The following is a 24,032-nucleotide window of genomic DNA, read 5'->3' as shown; positions in this document are numbered from 1 at the left end:
TAAGGGGGTTACTGGGACCAGTATGGGGTTACTGGGACTAATATGGGGTGCTAGTGCCAGTATGGGGTTACTGGGACCAGTACGGGGGGTGCTAGGACCAGTATGGGGGTGCTAGTACCAGTATGGGGTTACTGGGACCAATATGGGGGTGCTAGCACCAGTATGGGGTTACTGGGACCAGTACGGGGGTGCTAGGACCAGTATGGGGGTGCTAGTACCAGTATGGGGTTACTGGAACCAGTATGGGGGGTGCTAGGACCAGTATGGGGGTGCTAGGACCAATAAGGGGTTACTGGGACCAGTATGGGAGTGCTCGGACCCAGCTCGGGAGGGAACCGGTCCCAGTTCGGGGTTATCCCGAGCCCAGCGCAGGGAAGGGACCGGGATGGGACCGGGGGGAACCGGGACCCGCGACCTCACCGCACCGCGCCGCCGGAGGAACCGCGCATGCGCGGGGCGGGGCCAGGGCGGGCTGAAAGGGGGCTCGGTCAAGGCGGGAGGTGGGCGGGGTTACTAGGGATGGGGGCGTGGTTACAGCGATGGGGGCGTGGCCTGTGCGCAGCGCGGGTCCTGCCGTGTCTCCGCAGCGGTCGCAGCCTGGGGCCGTCCGGACCCCCGGAACCCCCCCACAGCCCGGGGTACCCCCAAGCACAGGGATCCCCCCCAATGTCTGGGTCCCTCCCTGCACCTTCGAGACCCCCCCACACCCCTGGGTCTCCCCTCAAGCCCCTGTAACCCCCCAAATCCCTGGGTCCCCCCCCAAGCCCCTGTAACCCCCCAAATCCCTGGGTCCCCCTCCAAGCCCATGGGACCCCCGAAATCCCTGGGTCCCCCCCAAGCCCATAGGACCCCCCAAACCCCTGGGTCCCCCCCCCCTTTGTCCCTATAAAGAAGCTGCCACAGGCACAGGGACACGGAGGCCACTTTATTTCCAAGGGGGTGTCAGGGCCACGGGGCCTCCAGGGGATGTTGGGGGTCAATGGGAGCCAGTCCCTCGCGGTGGGGACACTGGGAACATCAGGGTCTCAGTCCCTTGAGTCAAGGCGGTGATGATGCCCCACATCCTTCGGGGACATCGGAGACGTGGGGGACATTGGGCAACGACAGGTCTCAGTCCTTGGGGTTGGGGACATTGGGGACATTGGGGACATGGGGGTCATCAGACCACGATGTGTTTCAGTCCATTGCTCCAGGGTGACAACAAGGTCCCACGTCCCTTGGGGACATTGGGGACATCAAGCCACAGGGTCCCTCCAGCTGAGGCAACGACGAGGTGCGACAGTCTCAGTCCTTTAGGTGGTGTCTGCATCCATTGGGGACACTTGGGGGGACACCGGTCCCTTGGGTCACAGCGGTGAGGAGGTGCCCGTGTCCCTCGGGGACGTTGGGGACATCGAGTTGTGACGAGTCTCAGTCCCTCGGGCTCGGTGACATCGCACTGCGACGTATCTCAATGTCTTGAGTGGGGGGCGTTGGGGACATCGAGGATGTGGGGGGACATTGGGGACACTGGGGATGTGGGGGACATTGGGGACACTGAGCCACGATGTGTCTCAGTCCCTTAGATTGGGGACACTGGGGACATCTCACAGTCCCTTGGGGGACTTGGGGACATGGGGGACATCGAGCCATGACCTGTCCAAGCCCAATGGCTTGGGGCAGTGGGTTGGGGACATTGGGTCATGGCGTGTCTCCATGCCTTGTACTGGGGACACTGGGGACATCGAGCCACATTGTGCCTCAGCCCCTTGAGTTGGGAACACTGGGGACATCGGAACACTGAGCCACGAGGTCTCCATCACTCGGGTTTGGGACATTGGGGACATCAAGCCACATCGTGCCTCGGTCCCTTGGGTTGGGGACATTGGGGATGACACCCGGGGGGGGGGGGAGCACACACTTTTGGGGGTACTCTGCCAAAAACGCAGACCCCAAGGTGAGGAGGGGGGGATGACAAGGACAAGGTGGGTGACAAGGGACAGGGACATTGGGGTTGGGGGGGGGCCACAGGCTCCTACAGGTGGGTCCAAGCCACCCAATGACAAGATTTGGGGATGGGGACATGGGGACATGGGGACATGGGACCCAGGCATCCGGGCTTGGGGGGTGCGGGGGGGGGGGGCCACCAGCCCCCCCCCAATTACCTTAGAGACTCGTTACGAGTTAAATTAGCACGAAAGGCCCCGGGGGGGGGCGGCGGGGGGCGGGGACGCGGCCGGGGCCGGGGGGACGGTGGCTCCGGGCCGGGGTGACAATGACAATATGCCATACTGGGGGCAAGTCGCGTCACAGACTTAGTTCAGAACGACGGGGCGCGCTGGCTTCCGGCTGGGGGGGGGGGGAGAACAGGATGTCAGAGACACCCCCATAACCCTCTGTACCCCAATAACCCCCTGTACCCCCATAACCCCCTGTACCCCCATAACCCTCTGTACCCCCATAACCCCCTGTACCCCCCCAATGCATCCAGGCATTGACCCCCCCACACAAAGTGTCTGGGCACACGCACACCCCCCCATTGAGGGACCCAACTTTTGGGGTCATCACCCCCCCAACCCCCCCAATGGACCCTGGATCACCCCCCCCCATCCCCACCCCTCTGGACCCTGCACCTCGGACCCCATCTTCACCCCCAAAACCCCACTGGGTCCCCCCCAGCGATGAGTTCCATGCTGCCCCCCCCCCACTGGGTGCCCCCTCACCCTGACCCCCCCCTTACCTTGGCGGAAGGCGTCCTGGAGCCGGCTCTGGGGGAGTTGATACAACTCAGCGAAGGGGTCGCGGGGCGACCGGGGTGGGGGGGGCCGGGGTCCGGGGGGGCCCCCTGGGTTCCGGGTCCCCCCGCGGTTGACGCCGGCGGCAGCGGCCAGGCCCTGGAGGAGGCGGCGGAGAACGGGGCCGGGGGGGGCGGCCGAGGGGGGCGGTGGGGGGGGGGACGTCTCGGGGGTGAGGAGGGAGCCGGGGTCCCCCCCCGGACCCCCCCCGGGGCTCTCGGGACTCGGTGGCAGCTTCTCAGGAGCAGCCTCGGGTGGTTCCGGGGGGCCGAAGGCGAAGGGGGGCGCTTGCCGGGGGGTGTAGGGGGGGGTCCAGGTCTCGGTGCCCCCCCCCGGGGTCTCGGGGACCCCCAGGCCTGGGGCAAGGCGGGCGCCCGCTGCCAGGCTGGGGGCAAGGCCGAGGCCGGTGCTGATGTTGGCTCCAATGGGGGCTCCGAGGCCAATGCCAGGTCCAAGAGCGGGGTCAACGCTGGCCCCAGGGCCGAGGGCGATGGAGGATCCTCGAGCGGAGCCAGCGCTGGCTCCAATGGCAGCTCCAGCACCAAGTCCGACACCGGGTCCGATACCGGCTCCAACACCGAGCCCAATGCCGGTGTCAACGCCGGTTCCAAGAGCGGAGTCAATGCTGGCTCCAAGGCTGAGTCCAACGCTGGCACCAACGTCAGGCCCGAGCCCGGCGCAGACATTGGCACCGAGTGCGGCTCCAACGGCAAATCCAAGAGCAGATCCAAGACCGGAGCTACCGGTAGCTCCAACACCGGCTCCAACTGCGAGTCCAACACCGGCACCAACATCAGATCCGGGAGCGGAGCCGATGCTGGAGCCAACGTTGGCTCCAAGGCCGAGTCCAACGCCGGATCCAAGAGTGGAGCCAACGCCGGCACCGATGTTGGCTCCAACAGCAGCTCCAATGCCGAGTCCAACACCAGATCCAACATCAGATGCAAGAGCAGTGCCGACGTTGGCTCCAACACCAAGTCCAACGCCAATGTCAATATCGGGTCCAAGAGCAGCACCGGCTCCAACAGCAAGTCCAACGCTGGATCCAAGACCAGAGCTAACATTGGCTCCAACAGCAGCCCCAACGGTAAGTCCAACGCCAGGTCCCACACCAGATGGAAGAGTGGAGCCAACGTTGGCTCCTAGAGCAGCTCCAAGTCCAAGTCCAACGGCGGATCCAAGACTGGAGCCAGCGTTGGCTCCAATATTGGCTCCAAGACCAAGTCCAACTCCAGCGCTCACATTGGTTCCGACGCTGGCTCCGACGGTGAGTCCAACACCAGCACTGACATCAGATGGAAGAGCAGGGCCAAGAGCCCCAATGCCAAGCCCGACGCTGGCTCTGACACCACCACCAACACCAGGCCCTATGTTGGCCCCGACACTGAGCGCGACACCGGCTCCAAGACCAGAGCCAACACCGGCTCCGCCGTTGGCTTGGAGACCAGCTCCAATGTCATCTCCAGCTCCGAGAGCAGCGCCAATATCAGCCCCAAGGTTGGGGCCAACATCGGGGCTGGGGCCGGCTCCCACACCAAGGCCAACGTCGACTCGGATGCCGGCTCCGACGCCGATGCCAACTCCAGCACCGACATCAGAGCCAAGAGCTTGTCCGACGCCGTCTCCGAGACCGTGTCCAACGTTCACTCCGACCCCAGCTCCAAGACCGGGGTCAATGCTGGCTCCAACGTTGCCTCCAAGGCCATGTCCAATGGTGGCTCCAAGACCAGGTCCCATGTTGGCATCGAGACCAGGTCCAACACCAGCTCCAAGACCAGGGTCAACGTTGGCTCCCAAGCCAGATCCAAGGCCATGTCCAACATCAGCTCCAAGGCCACATCCAACGTTGACGCCAAGGCCAAGGCTGATGCCAACGTTAACTCCAACGTCTTCTCCAAGCCCAGCTCCAACACCGAGGTCAACACCGGATCCAACACCAGCACCAACACCGAGGCCAACACCGGGGCCAGCGCCGACACCAAGGTCCCCACCAGCTCCAATGCTGGCCCCAGGGAAGTCAAGGCTGGGGCCAAAGGGCTCAGGAGGGTCCGGGGGGGCCTCAGCTGCCAACTGCTGCCGCAGGCACCAAGCTTCGGCCTCACTGTGGAAGACACAGGGGGGGTCTGGGGTGAGCCTGGGGCCCCCAGGGGAGTGGAGGGTGCCCAGCCCCATGGGTGCTCTGTGGGGTGGGGGGTGATGGGGCTCACCTGATGATGAAGTTGTGGGCGAGCAGAGCTGGGCCCTCGGGGCGCAGGCGGGCATAGACCCACGTCCAGCCCAGGCCATCCTTGCGCTGCAGCCGTGTCACCAGCTCCCCCCGTGCCTCTGGCCCTGCTCCTGCTGTGGGAACACCGACAGGGACATCAGCAGGGACATGGGGATGGGGATGGGGACATCAATGGGGTCGATTCGGGGGGGTGGGGATATGGGGATATCAATGGGGACAGGGGACAACAGGGACATGGAAGACACCCGGAGAGGAGGCAAGGTGGGCCCAGGGGATGTGGGAGACATCAAGGAGATGATGGGGGGCAAAGTGACAACAGGGGACCTAGGGGACACCCAGGGTGATGGGTGACACCCTTGGGGACATTGGGACCCAGGGGACACCCAGGGTGATGGGTGACACCCTTGGAGACATTGGGACCCAGGGGACACCCAGGGTGATGGGTGACACCCTTGGGGACATCCAGGGGACACCCAAGATGATGGGTGACACCCTTGGAGACATTGGGACCCAGGGGACATCCAAGATGATGGGTGACACCCTTGGGGACATTGGGACCCAGGGGACACCCAAGATGATGGGTGACACCCTTGAGGACATTGGGACCTAAGGGACACCCAGAGTGATGGGTGACACCCTTGGGGACACCCAGGGGACAGGAAGACCCCAGAAACCCAAGGAACAGCTTGGAGGAGGGGGGGGGGGACAGGGAGAGCCCAGGGGACACCAAGGGGACACTTACCCAGGCGGAGGTGCTGGCGCGCAACATGGCCGAGGTCCTCGGGGTGCAGGAGCCGGTACCAGGAGCGACCCAGGAGCTCCCCACGCCCATAGCCCAGGTGCATCAGGACACTGTGGGACAAGAGGCCTGGGTCCAGCGCCCGCCATGGCTGGGACCCCCCCCCCCTTGGACACCCGGATCCCCCCTTTGGGGGTCGGGTCCTGACCTGTCGGAGACGTCGAGCAGCGCGAGGTCGCGCGCGTGGCGGCTCTGGAAGGCCGGCAGCAGGAGGCAGTCGGGGCAGGGCCAGGGTGGGGGGTCCAGGGGGGCGCAGAAGGCGACAAAGAGCCCCGGGGAGGTGCCGGGGGGTCCGGGGGGGGCCTGGAAGCGGCCCCGCAGCAGCACCAGCTTCCGCCCGGCACTGGGGCGGCGCGAGGCCCGCGAGGTGGTGAAGCGGCAGCGGAAGAGGCGCTCTGGAGGAAGGGGTCTTGGGTTAGAACTGTGGAGCTCTGCACATCCCTCCATGTGTCCTCCACCCTTGTGTTCATCACCCATCCATCCATCCCATCACCCATCCCATCATCCATCCATCCCATCACCCATCCATCCCTCATCCATCTATCCCTCCATCCATCCCTCATCCATCCATCCATCCATCATCCATCCATCCATCATCCATCCATCCATCATCCATCCATCCCTCATCCATCCATCCAACATCCATCCATCCATCCCTCATCCATCCATCCCTCCATCCATCCATGCACCCATCCATCATTCATCCATCATCCCTCCATCACCCAGCATCCCTCCATCCCTCCATTATCCATCCATCCCTCCCTCATTCCTCCATCATCCATCCATCCCTCCATCATCCATCCATCCATCTATCCCTCCATCCCTCTCTCCATCAATCCATTCATCTTTCTCTCCTCTCTTCATCCATTCTCCCTTCCTTCCTCCCTCCATTTCTTCATCGTCCCATCTCTCCCTCTCCTCTTCCATCCTTCCCTTCCTTCCCTCCCTCCATCCTTCCACCCCTCCCTCCCTTTGCCCACACCCTCTCAGGCCCCACCCCCTCGGAGGCCCCACCCACCTGCCTGGGGGGGCCCAGCCTGGGTGAGCTGATGTCGCACCAGGGGGTGATCAGCCGGGTCCAACAGGTCGTAGATGCTGTCACCCTGAGCCACCAGGTCCACCTGCATGGGGGGGGGGGGGGGTCAGCATCCAGCACCCAGCACCAAGCACCCAGCACCCAATGCCCAGCACCCACCACCAAGCACCCAGCACCCAGTGCCCACCACCCAGCACCCAATGCCCAGCACCCAGTGCCCACCACCCAGCACCCAATGCCCAGCACCCAGCACCAAGCACCCAGCACCCAGTGCCCACCACCCAGCACCCAATGCCCAGCACCCACCACCAAGCATCCAGCACCAAGCATCCAGCACCCACCACCAAGCTCCCAGCACCCAATGCCCAGCACCCACCACCAAGCTCCCAGCACCAAGCATCCAGCACCCACCACCCAGCACCCAATGCCCAGCACCCAGTGCCCACCACCCAGCACCCAATGCCCAGCACCCACCACCAAGCTCCCAGCACCAAGCATCCAGCACCCAGTGCCCACCACCCAGCACCCAATGCCCAGCACCCAGCACCAAGCACCCAGCACCCAATGCCCAGCACCCAGTGCCCACCACCCAGCACCCAATGCCCAGCACCCAGCCCCAAGCTCCCAGCACCAAGCATCCAGCACCCAGTGCCCACCACCCAGCACCCAATGCCCAGCACCCACCAAGCTCCCAGCACCCAGCCCCGTTCCCCCTGTGGGTGCTCACCATGGAGTGCCCCAGGTGCTGTGCGACGTTGTCGGTGACACCAACCAGCTTCCCCTCGCGGGTGACAGCCAACAGGAACCCGGGCAGTGATGCCACCAGGTCAGCCAGCTCCGGCCCCCCCAGCAGCTCCATGGGTGCTCCCCGTGTTGGGCCTGCAAAGGGGACACCCGTCAGCACCCACCCAGCACCTGGTGCCTTGCCCACACGGTCCCACTGCACCCATGTGGCCCCCATGGAGTTACCCATGCCTTGCCCATGTAGAGCCATGGGATTCCCTGTCCCCATCACTTGTCCCTGTCGCCATCCTTTATCCCTGTGCCTGCCTCCAGCCCCAGCTCTGGTCCCTAATCCTGGCCCTTATCCCGGTTCCTGACCTGGTCCCTCCTGTTCCAGTCTCTGATCCCGGTTCTGGTCCCAGCTCCATCACATCCTGCTCCCTGGCTGCTGCCCCAGCCCTGATCCCAGGTCCCGATCCTGATCCCTGGTGTTGGTCTCACTCCCTATCCCGCTCGCCCAGTCCCAGTCCTGATCCCCAGTATCAGTCCGTGTCCTGGTCTCCCAGTCCCTGTCTGCTCTCCCGGTCTTTGTCCCAGCCCTGATCCCAGGTTCCAGTTCCCAGTCTCGGTCCCTATCCGGGTGCCCCGATCCCAGCCCCGATCCTCGGTCCCCGGTCCCGGTATCCCTCCTTGTCCCGGTGCCCCGATCCCAGCCCCGATCCTCGGTCCCCGGTCCCGGTATCCCTCCTTGTCCCAGTGTCCCGGTCCCTGTCCCCGCTCTCGGTCCCAGCCCCGATCTCGATCCCCTGCGCCGCTGTCCGCGGTGCTGAACCAAGCCCCCGCCCGCCCGCTGCCGCTGTCCGCGGTGCTGAACGCACCCGGCGCTATCCGCGGTGCTGAACCCCCGCTGCCTGCTCCTGTCCCGGTTCCCCCCGGTTCCCCCCGGTCCCCGTCCCACCCCACTCTGGTGCCTGCTCCTCTCCCTGCGCCTATCCCCGTCCATCCACCGGCTCCAAGCTCCAGCCCGGTGCGGGTTCCCCGTTCCCGGTGCCGCTGCCGGCTCCCAGCCCACCTCCAGCCTGGTCCTCACCCGGCTCCATCCCGGTCCCCAGCTCCCCAGAGCAGTTCCAGTCCCTTTCCTAGTGCCGGCTCCCATCCCGTGCTGCTCCCTGCTCCTATCTGTGTTCCGATCCCCAGTCCCATCCCAGTGCTGCTTCCATCCCAGTGCTCATTCCCATCCCAGTGCCAGTCCCCGGTCCTATCCTGATGCCTGATCCCATCTCTGTGCCATTCCTGCTCCCATCCCGGTGCCTGGTCCCATCCCAGTGCTCGATCCCTTCCCAGCGCCCAGTCCCATTCCACTGCCCGGTCCCATCTCGGTGCCCAATCCCATCCCAGTGCCTGGTCCCATCCCGGTGCCCGGTCCCATCCCAGTGCCCGGTCCCATCCCGCTCCCATTCCCCACTCCCTTCCCGTTCCCTGCTCCCATCCCGCTGCCATCCCCATCCCCATCCCCTCTCCCGGTGCCCATCCCAGCCCTACCTCTCCCTCCCTCCGCTCTCCCCGCACACGCACCGGGCCGGAGGCAGGCTCCCTTGCGGGTGTAGATGCAGGCGAGGGCCATGACGTGCAGGTAGGAGAGGCGCGGCCGGTCCCCGTCGGGCAGCGGCAGGAGGTCCCGCAGGGCGCGGATCTCGGCGTTGATCTGGTCCCGCCGCGCCTTGGAGGCGCCTTTGGTGGAGCGGAGCATCCTCGCGCCGCGCCGCCGCGCGAACGCGCCTTATATGGACCGCGCGGGACGACGTCACCGCAGCGTCACCCCCCCCCCCGCCCACCCCCCCCCCCCCCCCCGTCTTTTCCCCGCTCCTCCCATTCGCAACGTTTTGGGGAGGGGGGGGGGGAGGCGGCAGCGTCAGTGCTGACGTCGACGCGCGCGCGGCGCGGGGCGCGGGGGGGTTGAAGGGGGAGGGGGGCGGCGCGCGGCGGCTTCGCACCGAAATAGGAGATGGCGCGCGCTGAGGGGCGGGGCGAGGGGAGGGGCGGGGCGTTGGAAACGCCCCCCCCCCCCTCCGGGGGGAGCTGTGAAAGGGGGCAATGGGGGGGGAGACAAGGGAAGGTAGAAAGGGGGCAATGGGGAGGGGGGGATGGAGGGAAGGGGGGAATGGATGGGGGTGTCAATGGAAGGGTGGGGGAGCCAATGGGGGCTCAATGGGGGGATGTAGGGAGGGGTGGAGGGGTCAATGGAGAGACTGGGGGGCAATAGGGGGTTGGAAGGGCTCAAGGGAGGGAAGGATGGAGTCAATAGGGGGACGGAGAGGGTTAACGGGGATGGGCGGTCAACAGGAGAACAGAGGGTCAATGGGGGGATGGAGATGGTCAGTGGGGGGATGGAGATGGTCAATAGGGGAGGGAGATGGCCAGTAGGGGAGGGAGATGGCCAGTAGGGGAGGGAGATGGTCAAGGAGGGGATGGAGGTGGTCAACGAGGATGGAGATGGTCAATGGGAGGGTCAACAGGGGATGGAGAGTCAAAGGGCAGTGAAGATGGTCAATGGGGGAGGGAGATGGTCAATGGGGGAGGGAGATGGTCAAGGAGGGGATGGAGGTGGTCAATGAGGATGGAGATGGTCAATGGGAGGGTCAACAGGGGGATGGAGAGTGAAAGGGCGGTGAAGATGGTCAATGGGGGAAGGAGATGGTCAATGAGGAGGGAGATGGTCAATGGGAGGGTGAACAGGACAATGGAGGGTCAATGGGGAGATGAAGAGGGTCAATGGGGGGATGGAGATGGTCAGTGGGGGATGGGTTATCAATGGGGTATGGAGAAAGTCAACCGGGGGCTGGAGAGGATCAGTGGGGGGATGGAGAACCCAATGTGAGGATGGAGAGGGTCAAACGATGGAGTCATTGATGGAGGGGAGTGGAGGGGGTCAATGGAGGCGCCGCTGTGGGGCTGGAAGGACTCAAAGGGTGGAGGGAGAGTCAATGTGGGGCAGAGGGGGTTGGTGGGGGGCAGATGGGGTCAATGGGGGGAACGGGATCAGGGTCTGGACAGATGGACAGACAGACCGGCCAATGGTGGGTCAAGGGAGGGAGGGATGAGAGGACGGGTGATGTGAGGGATGGGGGAGGCAGTGGGAGCTCAATGGGGCTGAATGGGGGTCAATGGGAGCTCAGTGGGACACAGTGGGGCTCAGTGGGTCTCAGTTGGAGCTCAACGGGGTCAATGGGGCTCCATGGGGCTCAATGGGGCTCAGCGGGGCTCAATGGGGGTCAATGGGAGCTCAACGGAGCTCAATGGGGCTCAGTGGGGCTCAACAGCATCAATGGGGCTCAACGGGGCTCAACGGGGCTCAACAGGGGTCAATAGGGCTCAATGGGGCTCCGTGAGGGTCCATGGGAGCTCAGTGGGGCTCAACAGGACTCAATGGGATCAATGGGGACTCAGCAGGGCTCAATGGGGGGGTTGCGTGGAAGCATCACTGGGGGGGGGGGGCTTTGGGCACCGTGTCAGTGGGTCCGGAGGGCCCCCAGCACCCAAGGGGGGCCCTTCAGGGTTACCGGGACCCCCCCCATCCCCTTCCCCCGCCCCCCGGGATCCCCCCTGTCCCCCCTCCCCCCGCTCCGCGGCTCCCCCCGCGCTGGCCCCGCCCCCGCCGCGGTTTCCCCTCCCCCTCCCCGGGCTCCGCCGCTGCCAAATTTGGGCGCTGAAGCCGCTGCGCTAAAAATAGGAGCCGGGGGGCTAAAAATAGCGAGGGGGCGGGGCGGGGGGGGCGGGGGGAGGGAGCAGAGCCCGGGGATCCCTGCGGGGGGAGGGGGGGGAGCGGGCACCGGGGATCCCCCGCGGGAGAAGGGGGGGGAGGGGGTTTTGGCCGCTGGGCCCCCCCCCCCACCCCCCCCCCAAATCCCGGACCCCGGTTTCCGCGGTAACGGAGGAGCCGCAGCGCTGGGGAAGGGGGGGGGGGGGGGATGGAAACGGGGGGATGCGGGAGGATGAAGGGGGAGAGGGGGGTGAAGATGGGTGAGGATGAGGAGGGAGGAGAGGATGGAGATGAAGAAGATGAAGATGAAGGGGGGGTGAAAATGGAGAGGATTGGGGGTGAAGATGAGGATGAAGATGGAGGATGAGGAGGGAGGAGAGGATGGAGATGAAGATGAAGATGAAAGGGGGGTGAAGATGAGGATGAAGATGATGGGGATGAGTAGATAGAGATGGGGATGATGGTGAAGGGAGGGTGAAGATGAGGATGAAGATAGATGGGGATGAAGTGGAGAGGAAGGATGAGGATGAGGATGAGGAGGGAAGGAGGGAGGGGGTGAAGGTGAAGGGGGGGTGAAGATGAGGATGAAGATGGAGGAGGATGAAGCTGGGAGAGGAAGGATGGGGCTGAGGATGAGGAGGGATAGAGGAAGATTGAGATGGGCTGAAGGTGGATGGGGAAGGGGGAGGAGGGAGAAAGAATGGAGATGAAGATGATGAAGATGAATATGAAGGGGGTGAGGATGAGGAGGGAGGATGAAGATGGAGAGGATGGAGGGGAATGAGGATGAAGATGATGGGGATGAGCAGATAGAGATGGGGATGATGGAGAGGATGAGGATGAAGATGATGGGGATGAGCAGATAGAGATGGGGCTGATGGAGAGGATGAGGATGAAGATGATGGGGTGAAGAAGGATGGGGAAGAAGGGGGGGATGAGGAGGGATGAAAGAGGAAGAGGATGGGGAGGAAGGAGGATGAGGATGGATGAAGGGATATGAGATGGGGATGAAGGAGAGGAGGATGAGGAGGGACAACAGAGGATGAAGATGGGGACAAAGGAGGGAAAAGATGGGAAAGGGGGGGTGAGGATGAGGAAGGAAGGGGGGGCTGGGGATGGATGAGGAGGATGAAGATGGAAGAGGATGAGGATGAAGGGGCTGATGATGAAGGTGCCACATTCCCCTCCAAAGGGACCCTCCTCATCCTCCCCCCCCAAAGGGACCCTCTTCATCCTCCCCCCCCCCAAAAGGACCCTCCTCCTCCTCCCTCCCCCCAAAGGGACCCTCCTCATGCCCCCACCCCCAAAGGGACCCTCCTCATCCTCCCCCCCCAAAGGGACCCTCCTCATCCTCCCCCCCCAAAGGGACCCCCTCATCCTCCCCCCCCCCCAAAAGGACCCTCCTCCTCCCCCCCCCCCAAAGGGACCCTCCTCACCCCACCCCCAAAGGGACCCTCCTCATCCTCCCCCCCCAAAGGGACCCTCCTCATCCTCCCCCCCCCAAAGGGACCCTCCTCATCCCCCCCCCCCAAAAGGGACCCTACCCTCCTCCCCCCCAAAGGGACCCTCCTCATCCCCCCCTCCCCCAAAGGAACCCTCCTCATCCTCCCCCCCCAAAGGGACCCTCCTCATCCTCCCCCCCCCAAAGGGACCCTCCTCATCCCCCCCTCCCAAAGGGACCCTCCTCATCCTCCCCCCCCCAAAGGGACCCCCCTCACCCCCATAAAGGAGACCCCAAATGGGATGAATAAACGTTTATTGGGGGGAACCCCGACCCTGGGGGGTCAGAGGTCAGGGGGAGGGGCCAGGGGGGGTCACTTCTTGGCTCCCTCCTCTTCCTCCTGGGCCGCAGCCGCCTCCTGCTCCCGCCGCTGCCGCTGGAACTCAGCGCATTCCTCAGCCGTCAGCCTGGGAGGGGGGCAAGGAAAGGGGGGTAATGGGGGGGGGCACCCACAAACCCACCCCTCATCCCCCCACTGAGGGAGCAAGGCACTGGAGGGGGGCATCCAGTTATTGGGAGGATGGTTTGTATGGGGGGGACACCCCAGGGCTGTGGGGAGGGGTGGATGGGGTCACCCCATTGATTAATAGGGTGGGGGGGGGCACCCAGGGATGTAGGGGGGGGGCACCTCAATGTTTGGATGGATGGGGGAGGGGGTGTTGTTCCAGAGTGGTGTGGGGCAGCAGTTGGGGGGCTGCTGTGGTTTGGGGGGCTGTTGGAGGGGGGGTATTGTTGCACTGTCTGTTGGGGGATGATATTGGGGGGGTGTTGTTTGGGGGGGCTATTGTTGGGGGGGTTGTTGCACTGTCTGTTGGGGGTGATGTTGGGGGGTGTCTTTGGGGGGGTTGTTGTTTGGGGGTTCTATTATTGGAGGGGTTGCTGTTGGGGTGACTGTTGGAGGAGCTGTCGGTGGTGGTTACTGTGGGGTGTTGCTGGGATGTGTTGGGGGGTTGTTGCTGTTGGGGTGACTGTTGGGGGGTGCTTGAGGTGTTGCTGAGGTGGCCGTTGGGGGTGGTTATTGGGAGTTATTGTTGGGGGTAGTTATTGGGGGGGTGTTGCTGCTGCTGGGGTGACCGTTGGGGGTGGTTATTGGGTGTTGGCGCTGTTGGGGGCTGGTGTTGTTGGGGGGTGTTGTTCAGGGTGGTTGTTGGGGGTTGATGGGGGGTGGTTGTTGTTGGGGGTTGTTGTTGGGGGGTGGTTGCTGTTATTGGGGGGTTGCTGGGGGGTGGTTGTTGGGGGGTGGTTGCTGTTGTTGGGGGTTAATGGGGGGTGGTTGCCATTATTGGGGGGTTGCTGGGGGGTGGTTGCTGTTGTTGGGGGGTTGCTGGGGGGTGGTTGCCATTATTGGGGGGTTGCTGGGGGGTGGTTGCTGTTGTTGGGGGGTTGCTGGGGGGTGGTTGCCATTATTGGGGGGTTGCTGGGGGGTGGTTGCTGTTATTGGGGGCCTGATGGGGGGTGGTTGTTGCTGTTGTTGCCGGTGTTTCGGGGGGGGTGGGGCCCGCACCGCGGCACCACGCGCAGGCCCAGGCTGCGGGCAGAGCCCACCAGCGCCGTCACCAGCTGGGGCAGGGAGGTTCCAGTCAGCGCCACGGCCGGGTCCTGCTGCTTCACCAGCGCCACCTCATAGAGGTGCTTCAGGGACACCACCCCCACCTCCTCGTGCCCTGGGGGGGGGGTGTGAAACATAGGGGGGACCCCCCTTCAGCACCCAATGGGGAACCCCCAACCCCATAGACCCCCCATAACCCCCCCTCCAGCACCCACAGATGCCCCCTAACACCTATTACGCCCCCTATTACTCATAGCAACCCCCAAGATACTGGACCCCCCCCCAGGACACCTCTGAGCCCCAAATCTCCCCCTCTCCGATGCCTATGGGGGGTTCCCAGCCTCCCCCCCCCCATCTCCTCACCGGGCCGCGTTGCCCCCTTCTCAACACCGGCCACAGCCTTGAGGAAGTAGGAGGATGGGGGGGTCCCGATGCTCAGGTCGTAGGTCCGGTCGGGCTGAATTGGGGGGGGGGGGGGTGTTAAACGGGGGCACCCACCGGGGGCTGCCCCGGTAACCGGTAACGGAGGTGGACGGGGGGGTGCGGGGGTGCCCCGGGACTCACGTGCACTCGCAGCCGGACCCGCAGCGGGACCCCGGGCTTGATGTCCCGGGTGCGCTCGTTGAAGTCCTGGCAGAAGGCGCCGATCGGGACCCCGCGCTGCGGAGATACCGGATGGGTCAGTACCGGGAACCGGAACCGGGACCCCCCGCCCCGGCCCAGCCCCGCACCTGCCCCAGGAGGGGCCCCAGCGGCGGTCCCGGCGCCGCGCCCCCCGCAGGGATCTGGGCCCGGAGCGGCCTCGTCTCCGGTCGGGCCCCGGCGCCCGCCCGTGCGGCCCGCACCGCCCGCGCAGCCTTCGACATGGCCGCGAGGTCACGTGAGTAAAGGTGAGGGGGCGTGACCGCGGAGGGAAGCCCCGCCCACATGCCGGGACGTACCAACGGCAGCCGGCGGAGGGGTCGGAGAGGAGGGAGAAAGGGGCGGGGTTTGGCGGGTGGAGGGCGGGGTTTAGACCTCGCCCCGCCCCCTTTGGCGCGAAGCCCGCAGCCGCCGCAGCACCTCCTCGTGTGACCCGGCCCTGCGGGGGGGGGGGGGCAGAGGTCACGGGGCGGGCACGGGAGGATCAAAGACCCCTCCCCCAAATGACCCCCCCCCCCGCACCCCCATCCCCCCCCACACCCACCCCACACCCCACCCCCCCAGCACCCCCATTTCCCCCTCCAGCACCCATAGGTGCCCCCCAGCACCCCCATTCCCCCCCCAGCACTCCCATTCACCCCCCATCAGCTCCCACAGGTGCCCCCCAGCACCCCCAATCCCCCCCCATCCACCACTCCCATTCTTGCCCCCCCAGCACCCACATTTCCCTCCCCCCCAGCACCCATAGGTGCCCCCCAGCACCCACCGGCTCCGGGCTTGCTCATAGACTGCAGTGAGGACTCGGTCCCTCTCGTTCAGGAAGGCCGTGTGAGCCCCTGTTACGTACCTGGGGGGGGGCTCCATATCAGGACCCCCCCCGTTGGGGACCCCAAACCCCTGGGACCCCCCAAAACCCCCAATTCCCATCCCCAAGCCCCTGGGACCCCCCTAAATTCTTAAGCCCACCCCAACTTCTGGGGTCCCCCCACCCATGGGTGCTCCCCCCCTTGGGACCCACTGGGAGTCCCCCCAAGCCCATGGATCACCCCCAAAATCAGACCCCCCCCAACCTCTGGGTGTCCCTCTCATCATAGACCCCCCCTCGGCCCTCCCCACCCTTGGGTGCCCCCCACCCTTGGGTGCCCCCCACCCTTGGGTTCCCCCCCCCACCTGTAGGCCAGTGCATGGGCCAGCCCCCCCACTGTTGCCACCAGCAGGCAGAGCCCCAGCACGCGCCAGGGGGGGCCACGGGGTCTCCGGGGGGGGCAGAACTGCTCCCAGTACCGGCGGTTGGGGTCAGTCCTGGGGGGGGGGGAGGAGAGGGGCAGCACCCATGGGACCCCTGCGGAATCCATAGGGACCCACAAGGTCACCCAGCCCATCCCCCCCAGCACCCATAGGAACACCAGGACCTCCCCCCCAGAGACCCCCTCAGCACCCATGGGAACACCAGGACCCCCCCCCACAGAGACCCCCTCCGGACCCCCCCTCCAGCACCCATTGGAATAGCAGGACTCCCCCCCCAGGGACCCCCTCAGGATCCCCCCCAGCACCCATAGGAACACCAGGACCCCCCCCCCAGACCCTCCAGACCCCCCCCCCAGCACCCATGGGAACCCCAGGGACCCCCCCCCCAGAGAACCCCCCCAGCACCCATGGGAACACCAGGACCCCCCCCCCCCCAGACCCCCCCTCCAGCACCCATGGGAACACCAGGACCCCCCCCAGACACCCCCTCCAGCACCCATGGGAACAGCAGACCCCCCCAGCACCCATAGGATCATCCACACCCCCCCAAGAAGCACCCATAGGACCCCTATGTCCCCTCTTCAGTCCTCCCCAGCACCCTTTGGGAGCCCCCCTCACCCCCCCCCCCCCGGGTCCCGGTTACCGTGGGGGGGGCTTGGAGTGGGGGGGGGCTCCGGCTCCTTTTGCTCCTGCCTTGGGCCGGGGGGGGGCTCCAGGGGGGGCTCCAGGGGGGGCCTCGGGGGGGGCACGGGGCCGGGTCAGGGCTCCATAGGCCTCTGCCAGCAGCAGGAACCGCTCGTGGCGGGAGGGGTCCGAGGGGTCCCCGTCCGGGTGCACCTGGGGGGGGGGCCAGTTCATCCCAGTTCATCCCAGTGCATCCCAGTTCATCCCAGTACCCCCAGTTCTTCCCAATTGATCCCAGTTCATCCCAGTGCCCCCAGCTCATCCCAATTGATCCCAGTCCTCCCAGTCCATCCCAGTCCCTCCCAGTTCCTCCAGTTCATCCCAGTCCCCCCAGTCCATCCCAGTTCATCCCAGTCCATCCCAGTGCATCCCAGTTCATTCCAGTTCATCCCAGTTCCCCCAGTCCATCCCAGTCCATCCCAGTCCCTCCAGTCCATCCCAGTCCTCCCAGTCCATCCCAGTGCCCCCAGTTCCCCCAGTCCATTCTAATTCATCCCAGTCCATCCCAATCCATCCCAATCCATCCCAGTCCATCCCAGTCCCCCCATTTCATCCCAATCCATCCCAGTCCATCCAATCATCCCAGTCCATTCCAATCATCCCAGTCCATCCCAGTCCTCTCATTTCATCCCAGTCCATCCCAGTCCCCCCAGTCCATCCCAGTCCCTCCCAGCCCCCCCGCACCTCCTTGCAGCGCTCCAGGAACGCTGCCCTGATCTCTGCCGGTGACGCCTCGGGCCGGACCCCCAGCACCGAGTACGGGTCCCGCGGCCCGGCCCTGCGGGGGGGGGGAACGGACACGAACGGGGGTCGGGGGGGGTGGACCCGGAGGAGGGGGGGGGGGGGTCCCGGTGGGGTTCGGGGTCCCCCCGTTGGGGTCTCACCGTGTGCAGAGCCCGGGCCCGGTCCGGGGCAGCAGCCGGGGGGGGGCGGCCCAGGGCCCCTGCGGGACGGGTTCGGTGTTAACTCCATTAACACTTAATTAACTCTTCATTAACCTTTAATTAACTCTTAATTAACCGTTAATTAATCCTCAATTAACCTTTAAGGGTTAATTAACTGTTAATCGACGCGGTGGGCCTCTCCGAGCCCCGTTAATTAACGAGTGTTAATGAAGGGGGTTAATGAAGGGGCGGGTTTAATGAAGAGACGGAGTGAATTAACGGCTGATCACGCTCCTCCCCTAATTAGTGCTCATTAGTCCCTAATGCATACCAATTAACTGCCAATGAGCTCTAATTACAGGTTAATTAACCGCTAATTAACGCTTAATTAGCCCCACCCCGCCACCATTGCGAATCCGTTCAGCGCGCTTCATGCTAATAAGATGCTAATTAGGGGGAGGTGAAGGGGAGGTGTTTAATTAGGGTTCATAAATAAGGGGTTAATGAGACCACCCCCCCCCGGCCGTTACCATGGGAACCCCGCGCCGCGCCGCCGCCACCGGTGGCCACCGCCTTCCGCTTCCGGGTACGACACTTCCGTCCGGTGGAGAGGTCACGTGAGCCCGCGCCTGCGCAGAGCGCCCTGAGCGCGATGGTGGCCGAGGTGAAGGGGGGGGACACGGACCGGGGGGGGGGACCGGGGGGGTACCGGGAGCGGCGGGTGGGGTCCCGGGGGGGTCCCGGGGTGTGAGGGGGCATTAGGGTGGGGGGGAGCTGAAAAAGGGTCATGGGGGGGGCGAGAGAGCGGCCTAAAGGGGGACCCTGAGGAGAGTTGGAGCACCGGACAGGGCCTTGTTGGGGTGCCTGTGACGTCACGGGGGTGCTGATGACGTCACAGGGGTGCCGTGTCTTAGGGGAGAGAGCCTTGGGGTGGGGGGGCTCGTGTTGGGGTGCTGATGACATCATTGGGGTGCTTGTGACGTCACGGGGATGCCTGTGACGTCACTGAGGTGCCCATGAACCCCTTGTGACGTCAATGACCCCTGGGGGGGGCAGGGGTCATGACCTTTGTAGGGGATGGGGTGGGGATGCGCCTATGGCAAGGTTGGGTTGCTGATGACATCACGGGCCCGGTGATGACGTCATGGGCCCAGCAATGACGTCATGGGGGTGTCCCCGTGTCCCCCCCCCAGCTGTGGTGGGTGCTGGCGCTGGCGCTGGCGCTGGCGGCGGAGCCGGGCCGGAAGGTGCAGATCGGGGTGAGGCGGCGGCCGGAGGCCTGCGGGGTCCGGTCCCGGCGTGGGGACCTGCTCCACATGCACTACACGGTACTGGGGGGCACTGGTTTGGACTGGTTTATACTGGTTTGAACTGGTTTATACTGAATGGGACTGGGAGGGGGTAACTGTGCGGGGGGGGCGTTACAGGTTGGACTGGGAAGCATTGGGAGAGTCCTGGTTGTCCACAGTAACCTGAGGGGGGTTTAATGGTTTGGAGTGGTTTATACTGGTTTGAACTGGTTTATACTGGTTGGGACTGGGAGGGGGTAACTCTAGGAGGGGGGCGTTACAGATTTGGACTGGGAAGCATTGGGAGAGGTTGGGAGAGTCCTGGTTGTCCACAGTAACCTGAAGGGGATTTACTAATTTGGACTGGTTTGTACTGGTTTATATTGTACTGGTTTATACTGGTTAGTAGTGGGAGGGGGTGAGGGGGATCATGGGGAGAGTCCTGATTGTCCATGGTAACTCTTGTGGGTGGCGTTACTGGTTTGGACTGGGAAGCATTGGGAGAGGTTGGGAAAGTCCTGGTTGTCCACAGTAATGTGGGGGGGTGTTACTGGTTTAGACTGGTTTGGACTGGGAAGAGGTATTGGCTGTGCTATTTTGGACCAAAGAATGACCTGGGTATGGACATGAAGGTCTGGGGACCACTGGTTTATACTGGGTCATACTGGGAACCTCTCTGCATGCGCACAGGAGGCTTTGGGGCTAACTGGTTCAGACTGGGAGCACTGGTTTGTGCTGGTTTGTACTGGTTTATGCTACTTTCAGGACAGGGGCGATTTTAGGAGAGAATTATAGCAGTTAGTGCGGGCTTTTGTGGTTTCTTACTGGATTGGGGTGGGTTGTGTTGGTCCATACTGGTTTATACTGGTGCAGGGCCACCTGGAGGACGGTTCCCAGTTCGACAGCAGCCGGAGCCGGGATCAGCCCTTTGTGTTCTCACTGGGCACTGGGCAGGTCATCAAGGGCTGGGACCAGGGACTATTGGGGTACGGTTGGGGGGGGCCCTGGGTTTGGGGGGGGCTCCAGAGGGTGGGGGGCACCCCAATAGATTGGGGGGGTCCTAAGGGTTTAGGGAAGCCCCTGGGCTGTGGTGGGGACCCCAAATTTGGGGTTGGGGGGACACACAGGGTCTGGGGGGACCCCATTATTTGGGGGACCCCCCCTTTATATCCCCCCATCTCCCCCCAGGATGTGTGAAGGGGAGAAGCGGAAGCTGGTGATTCCTCCGGAGCTGGGTGAGCCCCAAACTGGGGGGACCCCAAAACACAGTGGGGGGGTACCCTAAAAGCAGGGGGGGCCGTATTGGGGGGTGTCTTGCCTTTTGGGAGTCTCCAAATAAGGGGGCCCCCCCTTGATGAGAGGACTCGGATGAGACCCTAAATTGATCTGGGGGGGCACCCCAAGACTGCCCCCCCCAATGATGCCCCATTTCCCCCCACCAGGCTACGGAGACCGTGGGGCCCCCCCCAAAATCCCAGGTGAGCCCTGCCCCCACATTCCTCCTCCGTTTTGGGGTTCAGGGGGGTATTGAGGGGATTTTGGGGTGAAAAGATGGAATTTCGGGGGGTCAGAGGGAAATAGGGGGGTCCTGGGGTGGGGTTTTGGCATTCAGCAGAGAGATTGGGGGGGTTGGGGTGGAAATGAGGCTTTTGGGGGGTTCAGGAGGGGCCCAAGTGTGGGTTTCGGGGTACCATGGGCTGGTTTGGGGGTGCAGGGGTGTTGGGGGGGGATTGGGGTCCTGACCCCCCCCTCTCGCACAGGGGGGGCTGTGCTCATCTTCGAGGTGGAGCTGCTGAAGATCGAGCGGCGGCCGGAGCTTTAGGGGGGTCCCCAACAGCGTGGGGGGGCCCCATTTTAGGGGAACCCCCCCAAAACACAGGGATCAGGAGTACCCCCCCTTTTTGTGGGGGGTCCCCCCAAATTGGGGGGGTCAATAAAGAGCTGGTTGGAGCCTCTTGAAGTGGCTGAGTTTTGGGGGGTTCCCTGGGGGGGGGGGGGGATTTGGAGGGGGGAGTCACAAGTGCACCCCCAAATGTCAAAGTTGCGTTTATTAAATTCATATAAAAACAACCCCAAAATTCAGCCCAAAATGTAAAAACAACTAAAAACAGCCCCAAAATTCCCCCTCCCACCTTGGGGGGGCGCCCCCCAACACCCACGGGGGGGCCCCCCAAAACCAGTGGAGGCGGGGTGATGGGGGGTGATTATCACTGCAGGGGGGACCCTGAAATTAAGGGGTCCCCAATATTGGGGTCAACCCCCCCCCAAATCTGGAGGTGGGGGGGGCTCTGGTAATTGGGGGGGGTCCCCCAAAACCATGGGGGAGGGTTGGGGTCACTTCTTCTGGGGGGTGTTGAGCTTCTGCATCCCCCGGATCTTCTCCAGCAGGTCCCCGACGAAGGCCTGGGGGGGGCGGGGGCCACAGAAAGGGGGGTTCAGGGGACCCCCAAAAATGGGGACCCCTCTCCCATAAGGACCCACACCCCCCATAGGGACCACATTCACCCCAAATAGGACCCAAATGTGAGTGTGTGCCCCCAAAAGGAACCCTCTGAGCAGGCATCAACACCCCCCCCCCCAAAAGGGGACCATGGGGTCCAATGTGACACCCCCAAATGAGTCCTCCCCCCCAAAAGGGGGCGCTCTCCCCACTCTTACCTCTGTGGGCTTGTAACAGTCAACGAGGATCTCCTGGGGGGGAGGGGGGGATAAAGGGAGGGGGGGATCAGGGGTGGCTTTGGGGTCCCCCAAAGACTTGGGGGGCCCCATCAGAACCTTCACCCCTCCCATGTTATGACCCCCCCCCCAAACCACCATGGAAGCACCAATACAACAGCAATGGGGGGGGAGGGTATCGGGTTTTGTTGTGTGTGTGTGTCCCCCCGATTTTGGGGACCCCCCCATGTTTTGGGGACCCCCCCAGTTTTGGGGGTACCTGCACGCGGGCGCTGCGGGCGCCGTCGCTCTCCATGTCCAGGAGCTCGTCCACATCGATCTCCAGCTCCGGGATCTCCTCCTCCTTGGGGGGGGGGAACACCCCAAAATCAAAGGGGTCGTTCCCCCCCAACTGATCCCACCCACCGGGGGGGCGTGGCCTTGGGATGTTCCCGCCCCTTTCGCAAAGGAGCATGGGAAGGGGTGGGGATGAAAGGGCGCTTCCCCCCACCCCCGCACCCCGGGGCGCCACATGGGGGGGCGGTACCGGATAACGGCGGTGGGGGGGGGGAGGGACCTAACCAGGGGTCGGAGGGGAGTGGGGAGGTCCCGGTACCGGGGGGCAAAGGGCGGGGTCCCGGATGTAGATCCCGGTAAGGGGCGGGGGGGAACCAGGGCCGGTACCGGGAGGGGTCCCAGGAGGGGTCTGAGGGGGGGTTGTCCCCGGTGCCGTTGGAGGGGGCAGGGAGGAGTCGCGGTGCTCCCGGTACCCGGCAGTCATAGAGCGCCGTCAGCTGGGCCAGGATCCACTCCTCCAGGTGCAGCCTCTTCCGCAGCTCCCTCCGGTCGTACCGGACCGTGACCTTGCCCTGCCGCCGGCCCGGGGCCTCCTCCGGGCCTTCCGCCGCCGCTCCCGCCGCGAAGCACACGCGGGGCCCAGCCCCGGCGCTCGGGCCCGGAGTGGCGGCAGCGGCGGCGGGGGGGGGGCCCGGGCCGCCGCACGGCGCCGCCATGACGGTACCGGAACCGGCCACGCCCCCCGCCCGCCGGTACCGCTTCCGGTGTCAGCAGGTCACCGCTGCAGCCGTGCACCGCTTTGTGCCGCTGCCGCCGCGCCGGGCCACGCCCCCTCGGAGCGCCGCGGCCTTGGCTCCGCCCCCCCTTAAAGCGGCAACGTCTGGTGAAGTCCGCGGCCGCTCTTAAAGGGGCCGCGCCTCAACGCCTTTTTGTCCCGCCCCTTTTAAGCCACGCCCTCACACGTAACCACGCCTTCTTTTGCGTAGCCACGCCCCGGCCGCCTCAGCGATGGCGGCGCCGCGCCCGGGCCTGGCCCCGCTCCCGTTGGAGCCGCCGCGGGTCCCGGAGATGCTGGTGCGGGGCAGCAAATTCATCCGGTGGGACGAGGTGAGCGGGGAGCGGGCCCCGGAGCCCCCGGAACCCGCCTGGGGAGCCCCAAAACCCACTCGGGACACCCCGAAACTCAGCCCGGGTCCCCCCCATCACTTTCAAATCCACCCGGAACCCCCCAAGACCTACATTGGGAGCCCCAAAACACCCTGAACCCCCCCCAGGGCTCCCCCGTCACCCCCAAATCACCCCAAAACCCATCCAGGGGCCCCCAACACCTCTCAAATCGCCTCTAACCCGGCCTGGGACCCCTGAAATCTTTACTTTTACCCCCAAATCTGCCCCAAACCCACATTGAAAGCCCTAAATCTGCCCCAAATCACCCCAAAACTCATTTGAATGCCCCATAACCAACCCAAACCCCTGAGAGCTTCCCCCAAATAGTCCCAAATCGTCCCTAAACCCCCCCCCGAGACCCAATTCATCCCCTGCACCCCTAAAGTGCCCCCCTCATCACCCCTTTAACTCCCCCCCATTACTCTGAGCCCCTCCTGCCCCCCCCATCCCCCCCGGACCCTTCAGGGCACCCCAATATTGACACCCCCCCCCCGCCCCCATTGCTGTGCCCTGGTTTCCAGCCATGTCACAAACCTGACCCCGTTTTGGGGCCAGAAAGTGAGATTTTAGGTCATCCCCTCCAAAGCCTTTCCCTGAGGACCCCCCCCTAAGTGCAAAGCCCCCCCCATTCACCCCCTTTTCCACTCTCAGCAATGCAGAAGGGGGTAACTTGGGGAGGGCTGTGCCCCCCCTAATTTAAGGGATTCTCCTATATTTAAAGCAAGGGCCCCCCCATATGGGTGCCCCCCCCTTTATTGGGGGTGAAAGGACTTTATGGGGGTCAAAGTCCCCAGGGA

The 24,032-nt window shown here is 64.5% G+C and overlaps 5 protein-coding genes across 6 annotated transcripts; 1 reads left to right on the top strand and 4 right to left on the bottom strand.

Annotated features, from left to right (window-relative positions):
- Positions 1-3,012: 3,012 nt before the first annotated feature.
- LOC133209823 (fibroin heavy chain-like) lies at positions 3,013-9,338 on the bottom strand. The gene is made up of 8 exons (XM_061348641.1): positions 9,135-9,338; positions 7,564-7,715; positions 6,819-6,921; positions 5,949-6,195; positions 5,744-5,853; positions 4,982-5,114; positions 3,131-4,875; positions 3,013-3,023 (listed from the first exon to the last, which is right to left on the bottom strand). The coding sequence occupies exons 1-8, from the start codon at positions 9,307-9,309 to the stop codon at positions 3,013-3,015; spliced, it is 2,676 nt and encodes an 891-aa protein (XP_061204625.1). The 5' UTR covers positions 9,310-9,338.
- Positions 9,339-13,094: 3,756 nt separating this feature from the next.
- MRPL11 (mitochondrial ribosomal protein L11) lies at positions 13,095-15,251 on the bottom strand. The gene is made up of 5 exons (XM_061348617.1): positions 15,101-15,251; positions 14,934-15,029; positions 14,733-14,826; positions 14,325-14,484; positions 13,095-13,227 (listed from the first exon to the last, which is right to left on the bottom strand). Exons 1-5 carry the CDS (start codon positions 15,233-15,235, stop codon positions 13,134-13,136), a joined length of 579 nt encoding a protein of 192 aa, XP_061204601.1. The 5' UTR covers positions 15,236-15,251; the 3' UTR covers positions 13,095-13,133.
- Positions 15,252-15,339: 88 nt separating this feature from the next.
- DNAJC4 (DnaJ heat shock protein family (Hsp40) member C4) lies at positions 15,340-18,449 on the bottom strand. Its single transcript, XM_061348616.1, has 7 exons — positions 18,358-18,449; positions 17,828-17,886; positions 17,628-17,721; positions 16,903-17,096; positions 16,182-16,313; positions 15,778-15,858; positions 15,340-15,450 (listed from the first exon to the last, which is right to left on the bottom strand). Exons 1-7 carry the CDS (start codon positions 18,358-18,360, stop codon positions 15,381-15,383), a joined length of 633 nt encoding a protein of 210 aa, XP_061204600.1. The 5' UTR covers positions 18,361-18,449; the 3' UTR covers positions 15,340-15,380.
- FKBP2 (FKBP prolyl isomerase 2) lies at positions 18,400-21,069 on the top strand. Its single transcript, XM_061348618.1, has 6 exons — positions 18,400-18,491; positions 19,021-19,155; positions 19,990-20,102; positions 20,305-20,351; positions 20,559-20,594; positions 20,877-21,069. The coding sequence occupies exons 1-6, from the start codon at positions 18,480-18,482 to the stop codon at positions 20,936-20,938; spliced, it is 405 nt and encodes a 134-aa protein (XP_061204602.1). The 5' UTR covers positions 18,400-18,479; the 3' UTR covers positions 20,939-21,069.
- Positions 21,070-21,146: 77 nt separating this feature from the next.
- PPP1R14B (protein phosphatase 1 regulatory inhibitor subunit 14B) lies at positions 21,147-22,934 on the bottom strand. 2 transcript variants are annotated; one of them, XM_061348595.1, is made up of 4 exons: positions 22,542-22,922; positions 22,052-22,135; positions 21,775-21,807; positions 21,147-21,519 (listed from the first exon to the last, which is right to left on the bottom strand). In XM_061348595.1, exons 1-4 carry the CDS (start codon positions 22,782-22,784, stop codon positions 21,451-21,453), a joined length of 429 nt encoding a protein of 142 aa, XP_061204579.1. In that variant the 5' UTR covers positions 22,785-22,922; the 3' UTR covers positions 21,147-21,450. The 2 variants fall into 2 exon arrangements, with proteins under 2 accessions (XP_061204579.1, XP_061204580.1); XM_061348596.1 differs by lacking the exon at positions 21,775-21,807 and having other exon boundaries at positions 22,542-22,934.
- Positions 22,935-24,032: the final 1,098 nt, after the last annotated feature.

This window comes from Neopsephotus bourkii, unplaced genomic scaffold (assembly GCF_033783945.1).
Source record: "Neopsephotus bourkii isolate Nb327-2 ecotype Australia unplaced genomic scaffold, CSIRO-AGI_Nbou_v1 NB_365, whole genome shotgun sequence".
NCBI classification, from domain to species: domain Eukaryota; kingdom Metazoa; phylum Chordata; class Aves; order Psittaciformes; family Psittacidae; genus Neopsephotus; species Neopsephotus bourkii.
Note: the sequence above shows the minus strand (reverse complement) of the source record. Positions and strands in the feature narration are given on the sequence as shown.

Coding starts and splice junctions, on each gene's coding strand:
- FKBP2 (XM_061348618.1), top strand. Junction 19,156..19,989: donor TGCTCCACATGCACTACACG/GTACTGGGGGGC, acceptor ATACTGGTGCAG/GGCCACCTGGAGGACGGTTC. Junction 20,595..20,876: donor GGCCCCCCCCAAAATCCCAG/GTGAGCCCTGCC, acceptor CCTCTCGCACAG/GGGGGGCTGTGCTCATCTTC.
- MRPL11 (XM_061348617.1), bottom strand. CDS start 15,235: ATGTCGAAGGCTGCGCGGGCGGTGCGGGCCGCACGGGCGGGCGCCGGG. Junction 15,030..15,100: donor TGGGGCCCCTCCTGGGGCAG/GTGCGGGGCTGG, acceptor GTATCTCCGCAG/CGCGGGGTCCCGATCGGCGC. Junction 13,228..14,324: donor GGCCTGCGCGTGGTGCCGCG/GTGCGGGCCCCA, acceptor CCCCCCTCCCAG/GCTGACGGCTGAGGAATGCG.
- LOC133209823 (XM_061348641.1), bottom strand. CDS start 9,309: ATGCTCCGCTCCACCAAAGGCGCCTCCAAGGCGCGGCGGGACCAGATC. Junction 5,854..5,948: donor CTGCTCGACGTCTCCGACAG/GTCAGGACCCGA, acceptor CTTGTCCCACAG/TGTCCTGATGCACCTGGGCT. Junction 4,876..4,981: donor GCCCACAACTTCATCATCAG/GTGAGCCCCATC, acceptor TGTCTTCCACAG/TGAGGCCGAAGCTTGGTGCC.
- PPP1R14B (XM_061348595.1), bottom strand. CDS start 22,784: ATGGCGGCGCCGTGCGGCGGCCCGGGCCCCCCCCCCGCCGCCGCTGCC. Junction 22,136..22,541: donor CGGCGCTCTATGACTGCCGG/GTACCGGGAGCA, acceptor CCCCCCCCCAAG/GAGGAGGAGATCCCGGAGCT. Junction 21,808..22,051: donor CCCGCAGCGCCCGCGTGCAG/GTACCCCCAAAA, acceptor CCTCCCCCCCAG/GAGATCCTCGTTGACTGTTA.
- DNAJC4 (XM_061348616.1), bottom strand. Junction 17,722..17,827: donor GGGCCCGGGCTCTGCACACG/GTGAGACCCCAA, acceptor CCCCCCCCGCAG/GGCCGGGCCGCGGGACCCGT. Junction 15,859..16,181: donor GCCCATGCACTGGCCTACAG/GTGGGGGGGGGA, acceptor GCCCCCCCCCAG/GTACGTAACAGGGGCTCACA.